The following is a 17,636-nucleotide window of genomic DNA, read 5'->3' on the forward strand; positions in this document are numbered from 1 at the left end:
CCTGACCTAACAGGTTTCCTGATTCCCCCACAGCTTGTGTCTAGAACTGATTCTCCTTCTGCTGAACCATTTTCATTGTATATGGGTGTCTCCTTACTTGTGAGATACTGTCACATAGTCAGATTGGCGTACAATTCCTGGTTTTGCATGGTTTTTTAATTTATTTTTTATAAATTGTTCCTTAGGGATTCCTACTGGGTGATCAATGGACTTCTTTTGTCAGAGATGTACGACACGGCCAGAGGGATGATAGAAAACTTCTTGTACATGGTGGACAGGTGATGGACCAAAGAGGAAGAAGATCAAAATTTTATTTAATTTAACAAACGACAACAAAGTTTGAATTTTCATATTGAAAGAATTACCATTTTCTGCTGAAGAAATGTATATCTTTAGATGGGTTGATGCTTCATTTTTCTGATGAAGAACTCCGAAAAACCTGCATATGAGTAAATTATATTATGGCTCCGCAGGGGAGGAGTTTTACCGCATACCATGAATGTCCAATGAAAAAATAATATGCTGAAAGCTCCTAAGCCTGTAATTTTTTTTACCTGGTGTAAATGCCGCTGTTCTTCTGAATTTGGATTTTCTTTTTTTTACTCCTGCACCTCTCCAATCCTGAAATATGACCTTTTGTTCCTTGTATGTATATCTCATGTTATCCAAGTGGGCGTGGTCACACACATGCTTTGTGGGAGGCTTCATGAGGTCCATGCCCACTTGGCTAAAAATACTAGATTTATATACAGCGAAGATGGGCTATATGTCAGGAATGGAGAGATGCTGTAAAAAAAAAAGTCCTATTCGGGAGAACAGCGGCATTTCCACATGTATACTGGTAGTTTATAATAAAAATGGAAAAATGAAAAACTAATTAAGAAATGTTCTATTACTTATTGATCAAACAGTTATGGATTTATCCCCAATGGAGGCAGGGTTTATTATCTGAATAGGAGCCAGCCACCATTCCTAACCCTGATGATGGAGAGCTATATGGCGACTCGCAATGACGAGACCTTTCTCAGGTATTGACATCACGTACCTGCCGTCTAGTCTGATTACAAACACTAATAACATAACACTTTTCTTCTCTCTAAGGAATAACATCAACATTTTGGAAAAAGAGTATAATTTTTGGATGACAAATCGGAGTATTTCTGTGGCGCTGAATGGGAAGCACTATACACTAAATCGCTATTATGTGCCGGCAGGAGGTCCAAGGTACGGTGATCCAAGAGCCGGCATATGGAGAACAAAATCATGGATTACGTGTGATCACAAGAGTGGTTGGGATCCCTTTTCCCTTATGGAACTCTGCGGGGTTATGCCATGAACATTTGTCACCTTCTCAGAGGCATAGGTGATCGGTGGGATTATGAATGGTTAGACCCCCCAGAGATCCTGAAATGGGAGGGTGCAAAGTTTGGTGTGAATGTGGAGGTAGTGTGCATTCATTGCCACCACTGCATTGACTTCAGGTGTGGAAGTGCATTTATGTGATCATCGCTCTCTTAAATACTGAAGGGTGCAGTGGTCACACATACACATTGCTACTCTAGTTACACAGGACTTCCATTCTCGTGATCGTTTGGGCCCCAAAGTTCAGACTTCCCATATCCTGTGGGCAACCTCTATTAATAGAGTGGTCTCCCTCATTCAGGGCCCTAAACTTACTCAAAACCCTATATATATGGATAAAATGATTCCTTTTATTAGAGATTGATGTAGGGATTGGAGCACCACATACGAAGTCTCGGGTGAGGTGGAGCACTTCACGCAGCATAATAATGGCCATCATATCTGAGATAATGACTCGTTAAGAGACATGCTAACAATTAATCTATGAAACTTGTCTGAGCTAACATTAAATGAAGCTAACACATTTATAAAAACATATTTTTTTTTTGTAGACCTGAGTCGTATTCTAAGGATTATGAGTTGGCTGACGGTCTCGCAGCAGGTATGACACTCTTTAGATTGCCTTCTATTAAATCACGCTTGTGTCATGTATTGTCACCAACGTATTGCTCTTTCTTCAGATGCAAAACAGCTTTTATATTCCGAGCTGAAGGCAGCGGCTGAGTCCGGTTGGGATTTCTCGTCACGTTGGTTCTATGGTTCTACCAACAGTCTGCTGGACACAAAAACCAATGAAGTCATCCCTGTCGACCTTAATGCCATCTTGTGTCGGGTTGAGAGAACATTGGCTAAATTCTACACTGATCTGGGTGAGAAACCTCCAAAACTAAAGAGCCATAACCTGAACTGATATCAATGTAAAATGAACTAGGGGCAGAGGGTGTTTTTGGAATCACTATGTACGCCTGTGTTCATGAAAGATAATGGCAGCACTGTTTCGCAGAAGACCTAATGATCAAAGTTGAAAAATATGGAGTAGAGTGAACCACAAACTAGGACCTGAAGCTCCACATCATACAAGTAGATGTCAAATGCATTGACATTGTAATGTATCTTCCCTACAGGGAACTGGCCTAATAAGAATATTCATCACCAATCCACAGCTGATAAATATTTTACTGCTGGTCTCCACGCATGTCCTATGTCCCATTTGAATGGAGCGGTGTCATGCATGGCACCACCACAACAGCTCGTGTCAGATGGAGACACTGACTTTTTTTTGTCAATCCCGTAGTCCACCGTTAAAACTGGGCTTTGAGATATACACACACATTTGTTTTAATTTAAGTGAGATTTAGATTTTTCTAGGCCCAGATTCCTTTTGACTTGAATAATGCTCCACTGGATGGTTCTCTCTACATGAATGCCGAGTTTTGTGATATCCTTACATACCGAACATGTCTGCATCTTGTCTAACTGCATGATTTATTTTCTGTTTCTTGCTGTAGGTATGGCTGATAAGGCATCTAAATTTTCATCTGCTTTGGATCAGCGAATTGAGGCCGTCCAGGCTGTTCTGTGGGACGAGGGTCTGGGGATCTGGCTGGACTATTATATAAAAGACGCTCGTAGAAATCAACACTTCTACCCAAGCAACTTGGCTCCACTTTGGGCTTCATGTTATACCGACACCACAGTCGTAGATAAAGCGGTCTCCTATTTGGAGGTTTGTCCATTTACTTCTAATATTGATGCGTCATACTTTATAACAAACCCTATATAAGGTCAGTGAGAAATCTCAGGAACTGTAGACAACCTTATGTTGGCGGATGTCTTATTATCGTTTTCTTTGACCATAGTCAGAGATGACCTTAATTAAGGATCTCAAGTTCAAACGAGAGTCTAAAAATCCTCCCTTTTTAATCTACGGAGTCAGCAATGTATCTCTTCTTTTTTTTTTTAATGCGCTCATTGAATTCAATTACCAAGTCTCATCTGAAAAACAGAGACTAGTGCATTCTGCTTTTTCCCCTCACGGTCTATAAGAAAAATTGTCCAATTTTCATCCAGAAAAACTGATTGCCTACAGGGGAAAATCACTTCTTTTAGCTTATACTTTGGGGGATATATGTGATTACTCATGGGTATACTACATTTTGTGAATTCCATTGTGACTTGTGTAATTGAAAGGGTTTGAATAGGAGGAGCACCGCTGTTGTGTCACTGCTGTTGTAGATAAGATCTGTGACTGACTCGGCCTCAATACAGACATCCATCAATCGTGTAGTGCAGAACAAGTACCATTGTAATCCACTAGATGGTGGCCCGATTCTAATGCATCGGGTATTCTAGAATATGCATGTCCGCGTAGTATATTGCCCAACCACGTAGTATATTGCCCAGCCATATAGTATATTGCCCAGCCACGTAGTATATTGCCCAGTGATGTAGTATGTTGCCCAGCCACGTAGTATATTGCCCAGTTACGTAGTATATTGCCCAGTGACGTAGTATACAGCAGAGCCATGTAGTATATTGCACAGTGACGTAGTATACAGCACAGAGCCACGTAGTATATTGCCCAGTGATATAGTATACAGCACAGAGCCACATAGTATATTGCACAGCAACGTAGTATACAGCACAGAGCCACGTAGTATATTGCCCAGTGACGTAGTATACAGCACAGAGCCACATAGTATATTGCACAGCGAAGTAGTATACAGCACAGAGCCACGTAGTATATTGCCCAGTGACGTAGTATACAGCAGAGCCACGTAGTATATTGCCCAGTGACGTAGTATACAGCACAGAGCCATGTAGTATATTGCCCAGTGACGTAGTATACAGCACAGAGCCACGTAGTATATTGCCCAGCCACGTAGTATATTGCCCAGTTACGTAGTATATTGCCCAATGACGTAGTATACAGCACAGAGCCACGTAGTATATTGCCCATTGACGTAGTATACAGCACCGAGCCACGTAGTATATTGCACAGCGACGTAGTATACAGCACAGAGCCACGTAGTATGTTGCCCAGTGACGTAGTATACAGCACAGAGCCACGTAGTATATTGCCCAGCCACGTAGTATACAGCACAGAGCCACGTAGTATATTGCCCAGCCACGTATATCACAGGTTAAAAAAAATAAAATAAATATATACTCACCTTCCGCGAGGCCCCCTTGTAGTTCTGTCGCCTCCTTCCCGCATGCAGGACCTGTGATGACGTCGCGGTCACATGACCGTGTCGCGGTCACATGACCGTGACGTCACGGCAGGTCCTTCTCGCACAGGACTTGTGATGACGTCACGGTCACATGACCGTGACGTCATGGCAGGTCCTTCTCGCAGACCATCCTTGCCACCGGAACGTGCCGCTTGCATGGACCGGTCACCGGAGCGTCGCGAGGAGCGGGAAAGGCAGCGTAGGTGAGTATATAATGATTTTTTATTTTTTTTATTTTTTTTAACATTACATGTTTTTACTATGCATAGGCAGCCTCAATAGTAAAAACTTGGTGCCACAGGGTTAATAGCGGCGGTAACGGAGTGAGTTACCCACAGCATAACGCGGTCCGTTACCGCTGGCATTAACCCTGTGTGAGCCGTGACTGCGGGGAGTATGGAGCGGGCGCCGGGCACTCACTGCAGGGGAGTAGAGAGGGACTAATCGGACTGTGGCCGTCGCTGATTGGTCGCGGCAGCCATGACAGGCAGCTGGCGAGACCAATCAGCGACTTGGATTCCATGACAGACAGAGGCCGCGACCAATGAATATCCATGACAGAAAGACAGAAAGAAGGACAGACAGAAAGACGGAAGTACCCCTTAGACAATTATATAGTAGATGGAGTTAATGAATTGAATGCAGAGTTAAGCAACTTTCTAATACTCTTCATTTAAATGTTTCTACCAGTTTATTGCTGCATTGTATCTACAAGTCATTTATCTAGATGAGTGTTTTGCAAAACTGGTACTAATCTATCAGAGCACATGTTTCAGCTTCTGATGGCACTCTGCTCCCCCCTCCCTTCTCTCAGCGTTAGATGGTAAGAGGAAAGAGGAGAAAGCATCTAAAGTCTTATGGGGGGCAGAGGAGAAAGCATCTAAAGTCTTATGGGGGGCAGAGGAGAAAGCATCTAAAGTCTTTTGGAGGGGCAGAGGAGAAAGCATCTAAAGTCTTATGGGGGCAGAGGAGAAAGCATCTAAAGTCTTATGGGGCAGAGGAGAAAGCATCTAAAGTCTTATGGGGGCAGAGGAGAAAGCATCTAAAGTCTTATGGGGCAGAGGAGAAAGCATCTAAAGTCTTATGGGGAGAAGAGGAGAAAGCATCTAAAGTCTTATGTGAAGCAGAGGAGAAAGCATCTAAAGTCTTCTGGGGAGCAGAGTAGAAAGCATCTAAAGACTTATGGGGCAGAGGAGAAAGCATCTAAAGTCTTCTGGGGAGCAGAGGAGAAAGCATCTAAAGTCTTATGGAGGCAAAGGAGAAAGCATCTAAAGTCTTATGGGGAGCAGAGGAGAAAGCATCTAAAGTCTTATGGAGGGGCAGAGGAGAAAGCATCTAAAGTCTTATGGGGGCAGAGGAGAAAGCATCTAAAGTCTTATGGAGGCAGAGGAGAAAGCATCTAAAGTCTTATGGGGCAGAGGAGAAAGCATCTAAAGTCTTATGGGGAAAAGAGGAGAAAGCATCTAAAGACTTATGGGGCGGAGGAGAAAGCATCTAAAGTCTTCTGGGGAGCAGAGTAGAAAGCATCTAAAGACTTATGGGGCAGAGGAGAAAGCATATAAAGTCTTCTGGGGAGCAGAGGAGAAAGCATCTAAAGTCTTATGGAGGCAGAGGAGAAAGCATCTAAAGTCTTATGGGGAGCAGAGGAGAAAGCATCTAAAGTCTTATGGGGGCAGAGGAGAAAGCATCTAAAGTCTTATGGGGAGCAGAGGAGAAAGCATCTAAAGTCTTATGGGGCAGAGGAGAAAGCATCTAAAGTCTTATGGAGGGGCAGAGGAGAAAGCATCTAAAGTCTTATGGGGGCAGAGGAGAAAGCATCTAAAGTCTTATGGAGGGGCAGAGGAGAAAGCATCTAAAGTCTTATGGGGAGCAGAGGAGAAAGCATCTAAAGTCTTATGGGGGCAGAGGAGAAAACATCTAAAGTCTTATGAGGGGCAGAGAAATCAAAGTGAAAGATAGAAGCTAATGAAGACCACATTACCCAGACCTCAGATCCAGCCTATATTACTGCAAAGGACACTCAGACAACAGAAAAATCAGAAACTTGCATCAGGCTACAAGCTACATATGAAAATGAAGGGAAGAGTAAAGATTACAGCCTGAAACTTTGTGAAGTTTTATTAACTAAATGTAACAAAAAAAAGAAAACTGAGCCATAGTATGACTTGAAAACATGCATGATATAAAAAAATGTTCACACTTTGTTTGTTCCCATGGCCAGTGAGAACATGCTTTTACATCATGCATGTTTTCAAGTCATAATCCGTCTGTTTTCTGTTTTTCTTCAGTATTTTTGTATTCAGTATAAATAGGGTGTGGCCCCTTTTCATTGAGCTGTGTGCAGCGCCCCAGAGTCCTGGTCGTTGCAGTACTGTGGCTCCGCCGCTAAGGGGGGCTATGGTACGTCTGATGGCACTGAAGGAGTTCATCTGACCAGGTATCACAGACACCAATACATTTCACAGTCTGGCCTCCAGGGGGAGCTAAGGGTACTATTCATTAGGCCACTCCTCACAGTCTGGTAAAACTGGGGGTTAGGCAGGAAGTTAGAGAGAACGCTGACTGGGTTGGAACCAGGCAACACCTTGTGGCAGAGGGTGTTGTAGGGGAAGATTCGGTAGGGTCCCTGTCAGGGGTGGGATCCTGACAGAGGCCTGGCAAACAGAGAGAAAGCTACGGGACCGCGCCTGCACTTCATAGCGGCGGTGCCCTAAGAAAGGACAAGAAGCGAGATTTATTGTGCTGAGTGAGAAACGAGATCAACGCAACAGGGAGAATACCAGTAGGAGTCGTGCTGTTAGACCGAGGCAACATCCTACTGAGGCGTAAATAACCGGTGGCCGGAATGCCGAGGAAGTACAGGGCTCTAAGCATTACTTCAAACCAACGGCAGGGCAGAGAGCTATAGGCTGGCTGTCTCACCTACATCACCTACGCAGACATAGGGGGCAACTTGTGGAGAGGGGCGACTCTAGGGTCCCGGAAGAGCTCCGAGCCTTCCCGTCATACGGGTGCGTCCTACCATAAGATCTGGGGGACGAGAAGAAGAAGAAGAACATCAGAATCGAGTTGTGAGGGAACACGAGAAACAGACACAACAGTTGTGGGGACTATCCCGTAAGCACAACAGGGGAGGACCACAACACATAAGCGCTAGAAGGAAGGCACAGATTTCCACCTGCGAAGGGAACTCTGGAGGTGCCATCGGACCGGCCGGACTTGCGCAGCCCGGCTAACCGTATTCCAGACTGAGGACCCAGAAGCCTTCAGTAAAGAGGTAAAGAGACTGCAACCTGGTGTCCTCGTTATTTACTGCACCGCACCACCACCACCATCCACATCTATCACTGTGCGCCCCTCAGCAGGGTCACGGACCGGGTCTAGCCACCGTGACAACCCCAGAGCAGAGACTCAGAGGCCCGGTGCCGGGTACCCCTCGGCCCTGCGGCAGTGGGGGCGCTACATGTGCAGTTCATATATAGTCCCTCCAAAGCTGGGTGTCCAGTTGGGACCCTGTGACTCTCTGCCACTGTTCATATTAGGTAGGTTTTAACATTGGAGAGTAGGTACTGTCACAATTGGGTACACCTTGCTGCGGTGGGACAGCACTTTTTTTTTTTTAAATCAAAAACAGTGTTTACTAAATACCCTATGTTATTTAATGCTTTTGCTTTTTTACTTATTTTTTTTCATTAGGGTATATGCACACATTGTCTTTTCTTTGTTTTATTTTTGTAACTAACTGTAACAAGTTAAAAAAAAAAATTTTCATCTCAAAGGTGTCCAAAGCCTTAACCAAATAATGAGTGACATGCGCACCTCTTGCTAATATTGTGTTTTCGAGTTGTTCAACCCTTTTTTATGCATTTATTTTCTATATATTTAAACTAAAATGTAGTAATGAATTTTGCCAGAAAAGTAAAGCACTATCCTATCAGAACGGACTTCCAACATCCTTAGACGAAACTGGTCAGCAGTGGGATTTTCCAAATGCCTGGCCTCCCTTACAGCACATGGTCATTGAAGGTGAGAAACACTTTAGATCCAAAACAAATGATGTGCAATTTCTGAGATGAATGACAAATTTGTTGTAAAGTTGTCAGCTGAAGTGCAAGTTCACAATGGTGCAAGATTCTCTTTGTGCAATTTTTAGTTCACTTCCCCCCAAAAAATAACTAAAAATTGGGAAAACTCAAGGGAGCAGTAAGAATAAAATAGGTGCAAAACTGACCCCTTTTGACCTGGTGACGGGTCTTATTAATGACTCTGAAGCACTATACAACTGTATTGTTAATTGCAAACATGTCACAGATTAAAATGCGGTTTATGACCACATCTCCTATGTATGACTTCTAATTCTTGTATTATCTCTGGCAGGTTTGGAGAAGACCGAGTCTAAAAAAGCAAAGGAGATTGCATTTAGTTTAGCACAAAAATGGGTCAAGGTCAACTATGATGCTTATAAGAAGTATAAAGCGATGTTTGAAAAAGTAAGTTGTTAGTTTGAGAATCATTGGATAATATATTTGAGTCCCTGCGGCTGCATGTTTTGCGGCGGTAGACAGCTGCAATGCTTGCGGGGATTGCAAAAATGTAATAGTATGCAGGTACTGAGCATGTCAGCACGGAACAGACAGACCAACAGTTGAGGGGTTTAATAACAGGAATCAGGTTCTCCTCACAGGGAGGAAGAAATGGAATATAGCTAGCAATAAAACAGTGCAAAAATATGGGAGTCAAACAGTGTAACAGAAGTAAGCCGGATTTCTTGAGAAAAGAACACTTATCAGTCCGATGAGGACTTGCTTCAAGGGTCATCTTCTCCAACGTAGGCACCGAGAAACAGCGGCACTTGTCGTCCCTCTGTTGTCCGTGGGCTGATTAGTCTCTAGGAGCCCGCTGCCTGGGGTTTCGGGAGTTAATGTGATATGCACAGGCTCTGAATCTTTAGCTCTTACAGCACAGCCTATCCCGGGAAAACGATGGTCAGTCTATTATCAAGTCTCTCACAAGGAATCAGGGGCTCTGCACTGATACCGTGGGTACCAGGGGTCACAGTCTCTGTACTGATACCGCGGGTACCAGGGGGTCGCAGTCTCTACACGGGCCTATGTCTCTACATGGGTCTTAAAGCGCCCCTCTCCAGTCACAGCAGAGTCCGCTTTCATGTACTCACAAGATGCAGTCTTCTGGGCAATCTCCCTGTATTTGTCCTCTGACTGGGAGCTCTCTCTCTTGGAGCGCAGCTGTACCCTACTCTGACCGCTGCTCGCGCTGATCTGTTCCTTGTGCTCGTGCCTTTCCCGCTCTCTGCCCTGCTTCCTTCCTGTCCCAGTCTCCAAGTCTGCCCCCTGGGGAACCTGTAGCACAGCTCAATGGTTCCAGGCATAGAGCCGAGAAGGTAACTGGACTCTTCTTGTGCTTCACCTCCTTACATTCCCCCCTCTTTCTGCTCGCCATTCCACGGGCGAGATTTTCAGGAGTTCCTGTTGGCAATCTTCCAGTCTTTGCACAATCTGCTGCCAGATTAACTCATCCTGATTGTAGCGAACCGGGGGTACACCAGCCGTTGAATGTTCAGAGCGTCTCAAATCAGCAGGGGCGGTGGTGTCAACTGCGGTGGGAGGAGTCGAGGTTTCCTCCGATACGTTGGTAGTTTCAGGCACCAGCCCTGTTCTTGGGTTCCCTGGGAGAGATTGGGGAGTCTACCTCGTCTTCCACATCTACATTGATCACTGGCGCAGCTGGTGGGGGCGCTGGAGCCAATTGGACTGATTCAGGATCTCGAGACAAACAGGGACGCAACATATTCCTGTGCAGTGTGTGGGTGGGAGTCCCCTCTTCCATTTCGGGCTGGACCTCATAAATGGGACCCCCGTTGCCGAGCCGCCGCTTCACTCGGTATGGCCTTTTCTCCCACCGGTACTCTAGTTTGTTGCGTGGGCTTTTCCCTCACTAAGACTCGGTCTCCAGGCTACAGGGCTGTCCCCTTTTGAGGAGCTACCTGGGGATGCTCCAATTCTTGCAGCCGGTTCTGCACTAGACGTTGAATTGTCCGCAGCCGACGACGATGTTCTTGAACCCAGGAGTACACCCCCATCCGTGGTTAGTCCTCCTCGGGTTCCAGTTCCAGCTCTACCAGCCCCTTCCTGGGGCGGCCAAAGAACAAAGAGTAGATGGTGAATCCGGTGGTGCTGTGTTTCTGATTGTCATACGCCCACACCAAGTCAGGGACGGACTCAGTCCACTTTGCCTTCTGGTCCTCTTCCAGGGTCCTCAGCATTTGAATCAGAGTGTGGTTAAATCTTTCACAAGCCCCATTCCCCTGTGGATGATAAGGGGTGGTCCAGGAATTATCAATTTTGTACAGCTGGTGCAGCTCCTCCATCACTCTTCCGAGGAAGCAGGCCCCTTGATCAGAATGGATGTGCTTGGGACACCCGTACACCTGTATGAAGTGTTTGCAAATTGCGTGAGCAGCAGACTCGGCAGTCTGGTCCCGCGTGGGCGTCACTACGGCAAGTTTAGTAAAGTGGTCTATCATCACTAAACAATGTTCATAGCCTTGGTGTGCTGGTCCAATTGTAAAGTAGTCTATTGCCAGTAGGTCCATGGGGCCAGAAGACCTCACCGTCCCTGTGGGGGCTCGTTGTTCTGGTGGTTTGACCACCTCACAACTTCTGCATTGCTGACATACTGTACTTTCTCCACAATGTTCCTTAAGTTGGGATGATAAAATAGGCGCTGTAACCACTGGAAAGTTTTTTCTGGCCCAAAGTGTGCTCCTTTCTCATGTGCTTCCTTAGCCACCTGATCTATCAAGGACGAGGGAATCACCATCTGCCATACAAGACTGAGTTCTATTTGCAAGAATACCTTCCGGTACAGGATACCATCCCGCAACTGGAGCCTCTCTGACTGGCGTAGCATCTTCAGTACTTCAGGTGACATGGACCTCCTCTCGTGCCGATTGGGCATTTGTTCAGACACGACCCAACTTCTCAACTGAGCTAGCTCCGGATCCTCCTGCTGCACTCGGACTCACTCATCGTGGGGCTGCTCCAGCAAATTCACACAGGCCTCTTCCTGTTCAATTTCCCGCGTCACTGCCACCGTCCTGGCAGTCTCTCCAAAACCTGGAACCTCCAGTTCTTCATCCTGGCTGGGTGCTGGTTTGCGATAGATTACTCGGGAGAGGGCATCCGCATGAACATTCTCAGCTCCTCTTTTATACGAAATTCTGTATTGGAACTTGGCCATTCGGGCTACCCAACGTTGTTCTAGGGCCCCTAACTTGGCATTCTCGAGATGGGCCAACGGATTGTTATTGGTGCATACTGTACATAAACTTCTGAGCCAGCCAGATATTCCGCGAACTTCTCAGTCATTGCCCACACCAGCGCCAACAACTCCAGCTTAAACGAACTGTAGTTTTCTGGATTCTTTTCCGAGTCATGCAAAGACCGACTGACGAATGCGATGGCGCGCTCTTTCCCATCCTGCATCTGCGATAGTACTGCCCCGAGGCCCTGCAGGCTCCCATCAGTGTGCGAGATGAACGGTTGTGTGAAGTCAGCGTAGGCCAGCACGGGGGCCTCCGTCAAAGCCTTCTTCAAAACCAAGAATGCCTCCTCCTGACGCTTGTATGTTCCTGTTTTTGGCGCAAGAGGGCACTCCCCTCAACAACTTCTGGAGTGGATTAGCAAGGCGGGAAAAGTATTTTATGAAGCGTCTGAAAGTATCCTGTGAGTCCCAGGAACGCACGCACACCTTTCACAGTTTTTGGAGTTGGCCACTCTTGTACCGCAGCGATCTTCTCCTGGGAAGGCCTCACCCCCTCAGCGGAGACAATGTGTTCCAAGTATGCAATCTTGGTACGGAAGAGGTGATATTTCTGGGGTATCACTTTCAAGCCATACTTCTGTAGCCGACTCAGAACTTGCTCTAGTCTCTGCAGATGCTTCTCAAAGGTGGGGGCAAAGACGATGATATCATCCAAGTAAATCAAAGTGGCTTGAAAGATCAGGTCTCCCAGACATCTCTCCATGAGTCACTGAAATGTTCCTGGGGCGTTTGCTAGGCCAAAGGGCATCCGGTCGAACTCACAGTCTCATTGGAAGGATGAAAGCCGTCTTGGCTCGGTCTTGCTCAGACATGGGCACCTGCCAGTAGCCGCTGGCCGAGTCTAACAGGGGAGAAATATCTGGCATTTCCTAGTGCTGTCAGGGACTCCTCTATCCTGGGTAGTGGGTACGAGTCCCGCACTGTGCAAGCGTTGAGCTGGCGATAGTCCACACAGAACCGCAAGGACCCGTCTTTCTTTCTCACCAAGACTATAGGGGCAGCCCACGGGCTCTGACTCTCGCGTATAACTCCTTCCTTCAGCATGTGTGACAGCATTCCCTTCACCTCCTGGTACATCTGTGGGGGTATTTGGAGGTACCGTTCCCGGATTGGTGCCGCATCCCCGGTGGGTATCTCGTGGGTGATGGCCGTGGTATGTCCAAAGTCATCTTCGTCTTTGGCGAACGCCTCCTGAAATTTCCCCAATACGGCTTCCACCTGAGGTACCTGCTGCAGAGTAAGTCCTGAGAGCTCCGCCCTCATGCGTTCCAGTATCTGGCGCCCTTCTTGCAGTAATCTGGGGTCCGGAGCTGCCTCCGCATTGACGGTCACCAGCCACGGATCTTCTGGCCTTGCGGTCAGCTGTACCGCCTCAGTTGGTGCCAACTCTTCTGGGAGACCTAGGACTTGGGCGACTTCGCTTCTAGGGGGCAAAGTTGTATCTGTCTCCCCCAAATTTATGCAGCGCACAAGGACAGTTCCATCCCACACGGTAGCCAGGGACCGCGCGACCAATATTCTTGACGGCAGCTGGTCGGCTCTGCTGGGCTCAATTTGGACTTCGACCCCTTCCAGCGGGATGCCGGCTCGTATAGGCAGGGTAAGCACCGTCTGTCCAGGGGGCAACACTCGATTGACTGAGGCGGGGGCGACGACTTTGCCAAGTTCCTTTCCGTCGCTGTATGCTTCCCGGACCTGGGCGGTCCGTATCAGTTGTTGAAAGACCCTTCTCTGGGGGGTATGGTCGCTCCATTGTTACAGGAACTGATCCGGGGACTTGCTGAAAACCAGGCTTCTGAGGTCTTTTAACACATTCATGCCCAGGGTCACGGTATGGTCTTTAGCTACCTCTCCATCCACCAGTACCACTCCTCTTATCCCGAGGTCTTTTCCGCAGACCTCAATGTTCATCCATACCACCCCTGCGACCGGGATGGGCAAGTAATTGGCCACCATAAGTTTGATCACAGGGCCCCATTCGGGCCGTAGCGCCTCTGTGAAGTGACGGCGGAAATATCTCTCAGGCATGGTGGTCACTTGTGAGCGGGTGTCTATCAAGCACCGCACTGCTCTTCCATTGATTTCTGCCCAGACCAGAGGGCATGTGGAAACAAGGCTGTGGGGACTTTTACTACTCCTCCTCTGTTCTTCACTCTCCGAGTGGTGCCCCTCGAGCTCAGAGCCACCTAGTTTAAAGGAGGACGCGGGGATGGTCGGCTCCAGCGGGGACACCATCGAGCAATGTGGCCGGATTCTCCACAAGTATAGCATGAAAGAGGGCTTCTCCTCCTGGTATTTTCACCCTCTCTTCGGGGGGCAGCTTCTCTGTCTCGTACCAGAGGGCCGGGCCCTTCTGCCAGAGTTCTTCTGGAGGCCGCCATTTCTTCACGGACCTGTCTAATATCCATTCTCAGGTCCTCCACCCACTGGGGGATATTGTCTGCAGTGGTGGTTACCTCCCCTCTCTGCACCCTTCCCACCAGCCTCGTCGCTCCCTGTTCTTGTTCTCGCACACGCGCCTCACTGCCAACCTCAGAGAAAGTCATGTCTGGCTTTACTTGCATGCACTCTCGCAGCACCTGTTTTCATCATTGCGTCACGCAGTCCCGTCACCAGCTGATCTCTGAGCACCACATCAACTGACCCAACCCCTACACTGTCCTTTCGTCTGATAGCAGTGTGAAGCTCTTGTAGGGCATTCAAGAATTGGGTCACGGTCTCCCCCTCCCGTTGTACCCGGTGAAACAGTCACATGCGAAGTTCCCCTACATCAGTGGGGTCCCCATGCGTCTCCTCAAGTATGCGCAGCACTTTGTCCAGGGTATCTCTCTCCCGGGGGACCTATGCATGACAGAATCCCGCGCCTCCCCCTCCAGGGCCATCAATGCAATTTCTGCCTCTAGGGCTGGTGTCATGGGATGCATCCGCATCATTGTCCGGATACGCTCCGTCCAACTCCACAGCATTACAGTGTTCCCAGTGAACCTTGGCAAATTATTCAACATGGCTCCCAGGGAAATGCTAGACCTGGGAACTTCCCCAGCTGCTCGGTCTGCCCTGTCCGCGCTACCATGTGACATCCTGCTGACTATGCCAAATGTAATAGTATGCAGGTACTGAGTATGTCACCATGGAACAGACAGACCAACAGTTGAGGGGTTTAATAACCGGAATCAGGTTCTCCTAGCAGGGAGGAAGCAATGGAATATAGCTAGCAATAAAACAGTGCAAAAATATGGGAGTCAAACAGTGTAACAGAAGTAAGCCTGATTTCTTGAGAAAAGAACACTTATCAGTCTGATGAGGACTTGCTTCAAGGGTCATCTTCTCCAACGTAGGCGCCGAGAAACAGCGGCACTTGTCGTCCCTCTGTTGTCCGTGGGCTGAGTAGTCTCAAGGAGCCCGCTGCCTGGGGTTTCGGGAGTTAATGTGATATGCACAGGCTCTGAGTCTTTAACTTTTACAGCACAGCCTATCCCGGGAAAACGATGGTCAGTCTATTATTAAGTCTCTCACCAGGAATCAGGGGCTCTGCACTGATACCGTGGGTACCAGGGGGTTGCAGTCTCTACACGGGCCAATGTCTCTACACGGGTCTCAAAGCGCCTCTCTCCAGTCACAGCAGAGTCCGCTTCATGTACTCACAAGATGCAGTCTTTCTGGGCAATCTCCCTGTATTTGTCCTCTGACCGGGAGCTCTCTCTCCCGGAGCGCAGCTGCACTCTGCTCTGACTGCTGCTCGCGCTGCTCTGTTCCTTGCGTGTGTGCCTTTCCCGCGCTTTGCCCGGCTTCCTTCCTGTCCCAGTCTCCAAGTCTGCCCCCTGGGGAACCTGTAGCACAGCTCAATGGTTCCAGGCATAGAGCCGAGAAGGTAATCGCCCCCGGACTGTTCTTGTGCTTCACCTCCTTACAAAAACACAGGCAATCTCTTGCATGTGGTGTGGCTGTCTACCACCGCAAAACATGCAGCCGCAGGGACCCGAATATATTATCCGAGCACAAACTAGATACTCGGATAACATCTGAGCATGCTCAGATAAACGTTATCAGAACATGTTCGCTCATTGCTATTGGTTATTCCACGGTCCTCACAGAATAAGTCAATGGCAAAGTCAAATGCAGAAAGATTGTATGGTGCTATGCTATGGAGTCCATATAGCTCTGAATTAGAGAGCTGTGTCTACAGCTGATGTATCTCTTTATGGTGTCTGCAAAAAAGTTTTTCCACAGGAGTCTGAGAAAAGCCTTTTTATGTCTCTGTATAAAATCCACTTGTATGTGCAGCATTAGCCCATACATTTCTTTGGTTGCTCCAAAAGCCGTCAACATGACTCTGTAATATGGCTTTGCCCCTTGGAGCGCTCTGTTTGCTTTGCCCCTTGGAGCGCTCTGTTTTCTTTGCCCCTTGGAGCGCTCTGTTTGCTTTGCCCCTTGCAGGGCTCTGTTTGCTTTGCCCCTTGGAGCGCTCTGTTTGCTTTGCCCCTTGGAGCGCTCTGTTTGCTTTGCCCCTTGCAGGGCTCTGTTTGCTTTGCCCCTTGCAGCGCTCTGGAGATGTTAGTCGGACATCTTTTTAATCGAAATTTGTGACTGTAGAAATATAGGGAGCATTTAAGTACTGGTATATCACAACAATGTCTACTCCCAGGACATTTTTAAATTTTTAAGGTAATTTTTTTTTTTTTTTTTTTACATTTTAAAAATTGCTACGTTTTGCATGGTCTAACGGAAAAAATGCATAATTTCATAATGTACAAACTCCTTAAAATAAGTTTAATTAAAACAAATAACTCACTGTGCAAAAACCAACATGGATATTACCGCCATATGGTCAGTGGTAGATATCAGTCCTACAGAACATATAAAAGATTACAGTACAGTTATAGATGGTGACTTACAGAGGACGTTCTTTCTGATGGAATCGTTCACTTTTCCAGGCTTTTCCATCTGGCCCAGACCGATATGACAACTTCTTTAGCCAGGACTCGTCTGCAGAGAATACAACAAAGACACATTTCACGATCCTACTGGGGGGCGTGGTTTGCCAAGGGACAGGAGTGGACGTGCTTTTGCAGGGCTCCCGTTAATCCCTTAATTGCTACTAATTCAGCCTACGTAATTCTGGACTATTATATTCCCCAACATATATAAACATGCCAGGATCAGGAGGGGAGAAGAAAATCGCTGGCACACCTAAGAAATCTCCCTCATTTGGGCAGAAGAGTACCCGGGAGAAAAACAATGGCTGCAGCAGGCTTCCCCCTGGTGGGGAAGAAAGAAGTCCCGTGATCCAAAGCAGAGGAGCTGCCGGCCGAAAACCAACGGTCCTGCGGACCCAAAGCACACAGAAATTCACCCAGACAGCAGCTGCTCCGAGGTCCCCTGCCCCTGCACCAACTCTGATAAAGACCGCAAGAACATCGAGGGGAGGCAGAGGGACCGCGGAGATCCACGATGCAGCGTTGCGGCGGAAGGACACTTTGGACGGCGAGAAGGTGCCTGTTACAAGAATCCCGGCGCCTGTCAAGTCAGCGACGCCGGGCAAGTCAGCGACGCTGAGCGGTGAGGAGAGGAGGGGGAGCCAGGGATCCTTGTCAGCGGCGCCAGCCACCGCGCCGCTGTGGGAGCCAGGAGCGGGGACATGGACGGAGCGACAGACCGGCAGCGGAGTGATCCACCCGAAGCAGCGCGGCTCACTGA

At 47.8% G+C, this 17,636-nt stretch overlaps 1 protein-coding gene across 1 annotated transcript in view; it reads left to right on the top strand.

Annotated features, from left to right (window-relative positions):
- The window catches only part of TREH (trehalase), a 77,033-nt gene that overhangs the window by 52,339 nt on the left and 7,058 nt on the right, over window positions 1-17,636 (top strand). The window contains exons 8-15 of the mRNA XM_077250466.1: window positions 186-278; window positions 912-1,028; window positions 1,102-1,224; window positions 1,914-1,963; window positions 2,043-2,231; window positions 2,871-3,088; window positions 8,510-8,621; window positions 8,973-9,085. Coding sequence (XP_077106581.1) covers window positions 186-278; window positions 912-1,028; window positions 1,102-1,224; window positions 1,914-1,963; window positions 2,043-2,231; window positions 2,871-3,088; window positions 8,510-8,621; window positions 8,973-9,085 — 1,015 coding nt within the window. The remainder of the gene's footprint in view (window positions 1-185; window positions 279-911; window positions 1,029-1,101; window positions 1,225-1,913; window positions 1,964-2,042; window positions 2,232-2,870; window positions 3,089-8,509; window positions 8,622-8,972; window positions 9,086-17,636) is intronic.

The sequence above is a fragment of the Ranitomeya variabilis genome, chromosome 4 (genome assembly GCF_051348905.1).
Source record: "Ranitomeya variabilis isolate aRanVar5 chromosome 4, aRanVar5.hap1, whole genome shotgun sequence".
NCBI classification, from domain to species: domain Eukaryota; kingdom Metazoa; phylum Chordata; class Amphibia; order Anura; family Dendrobatidae; genus Ranitomeya; species Ranitomeya variabilis.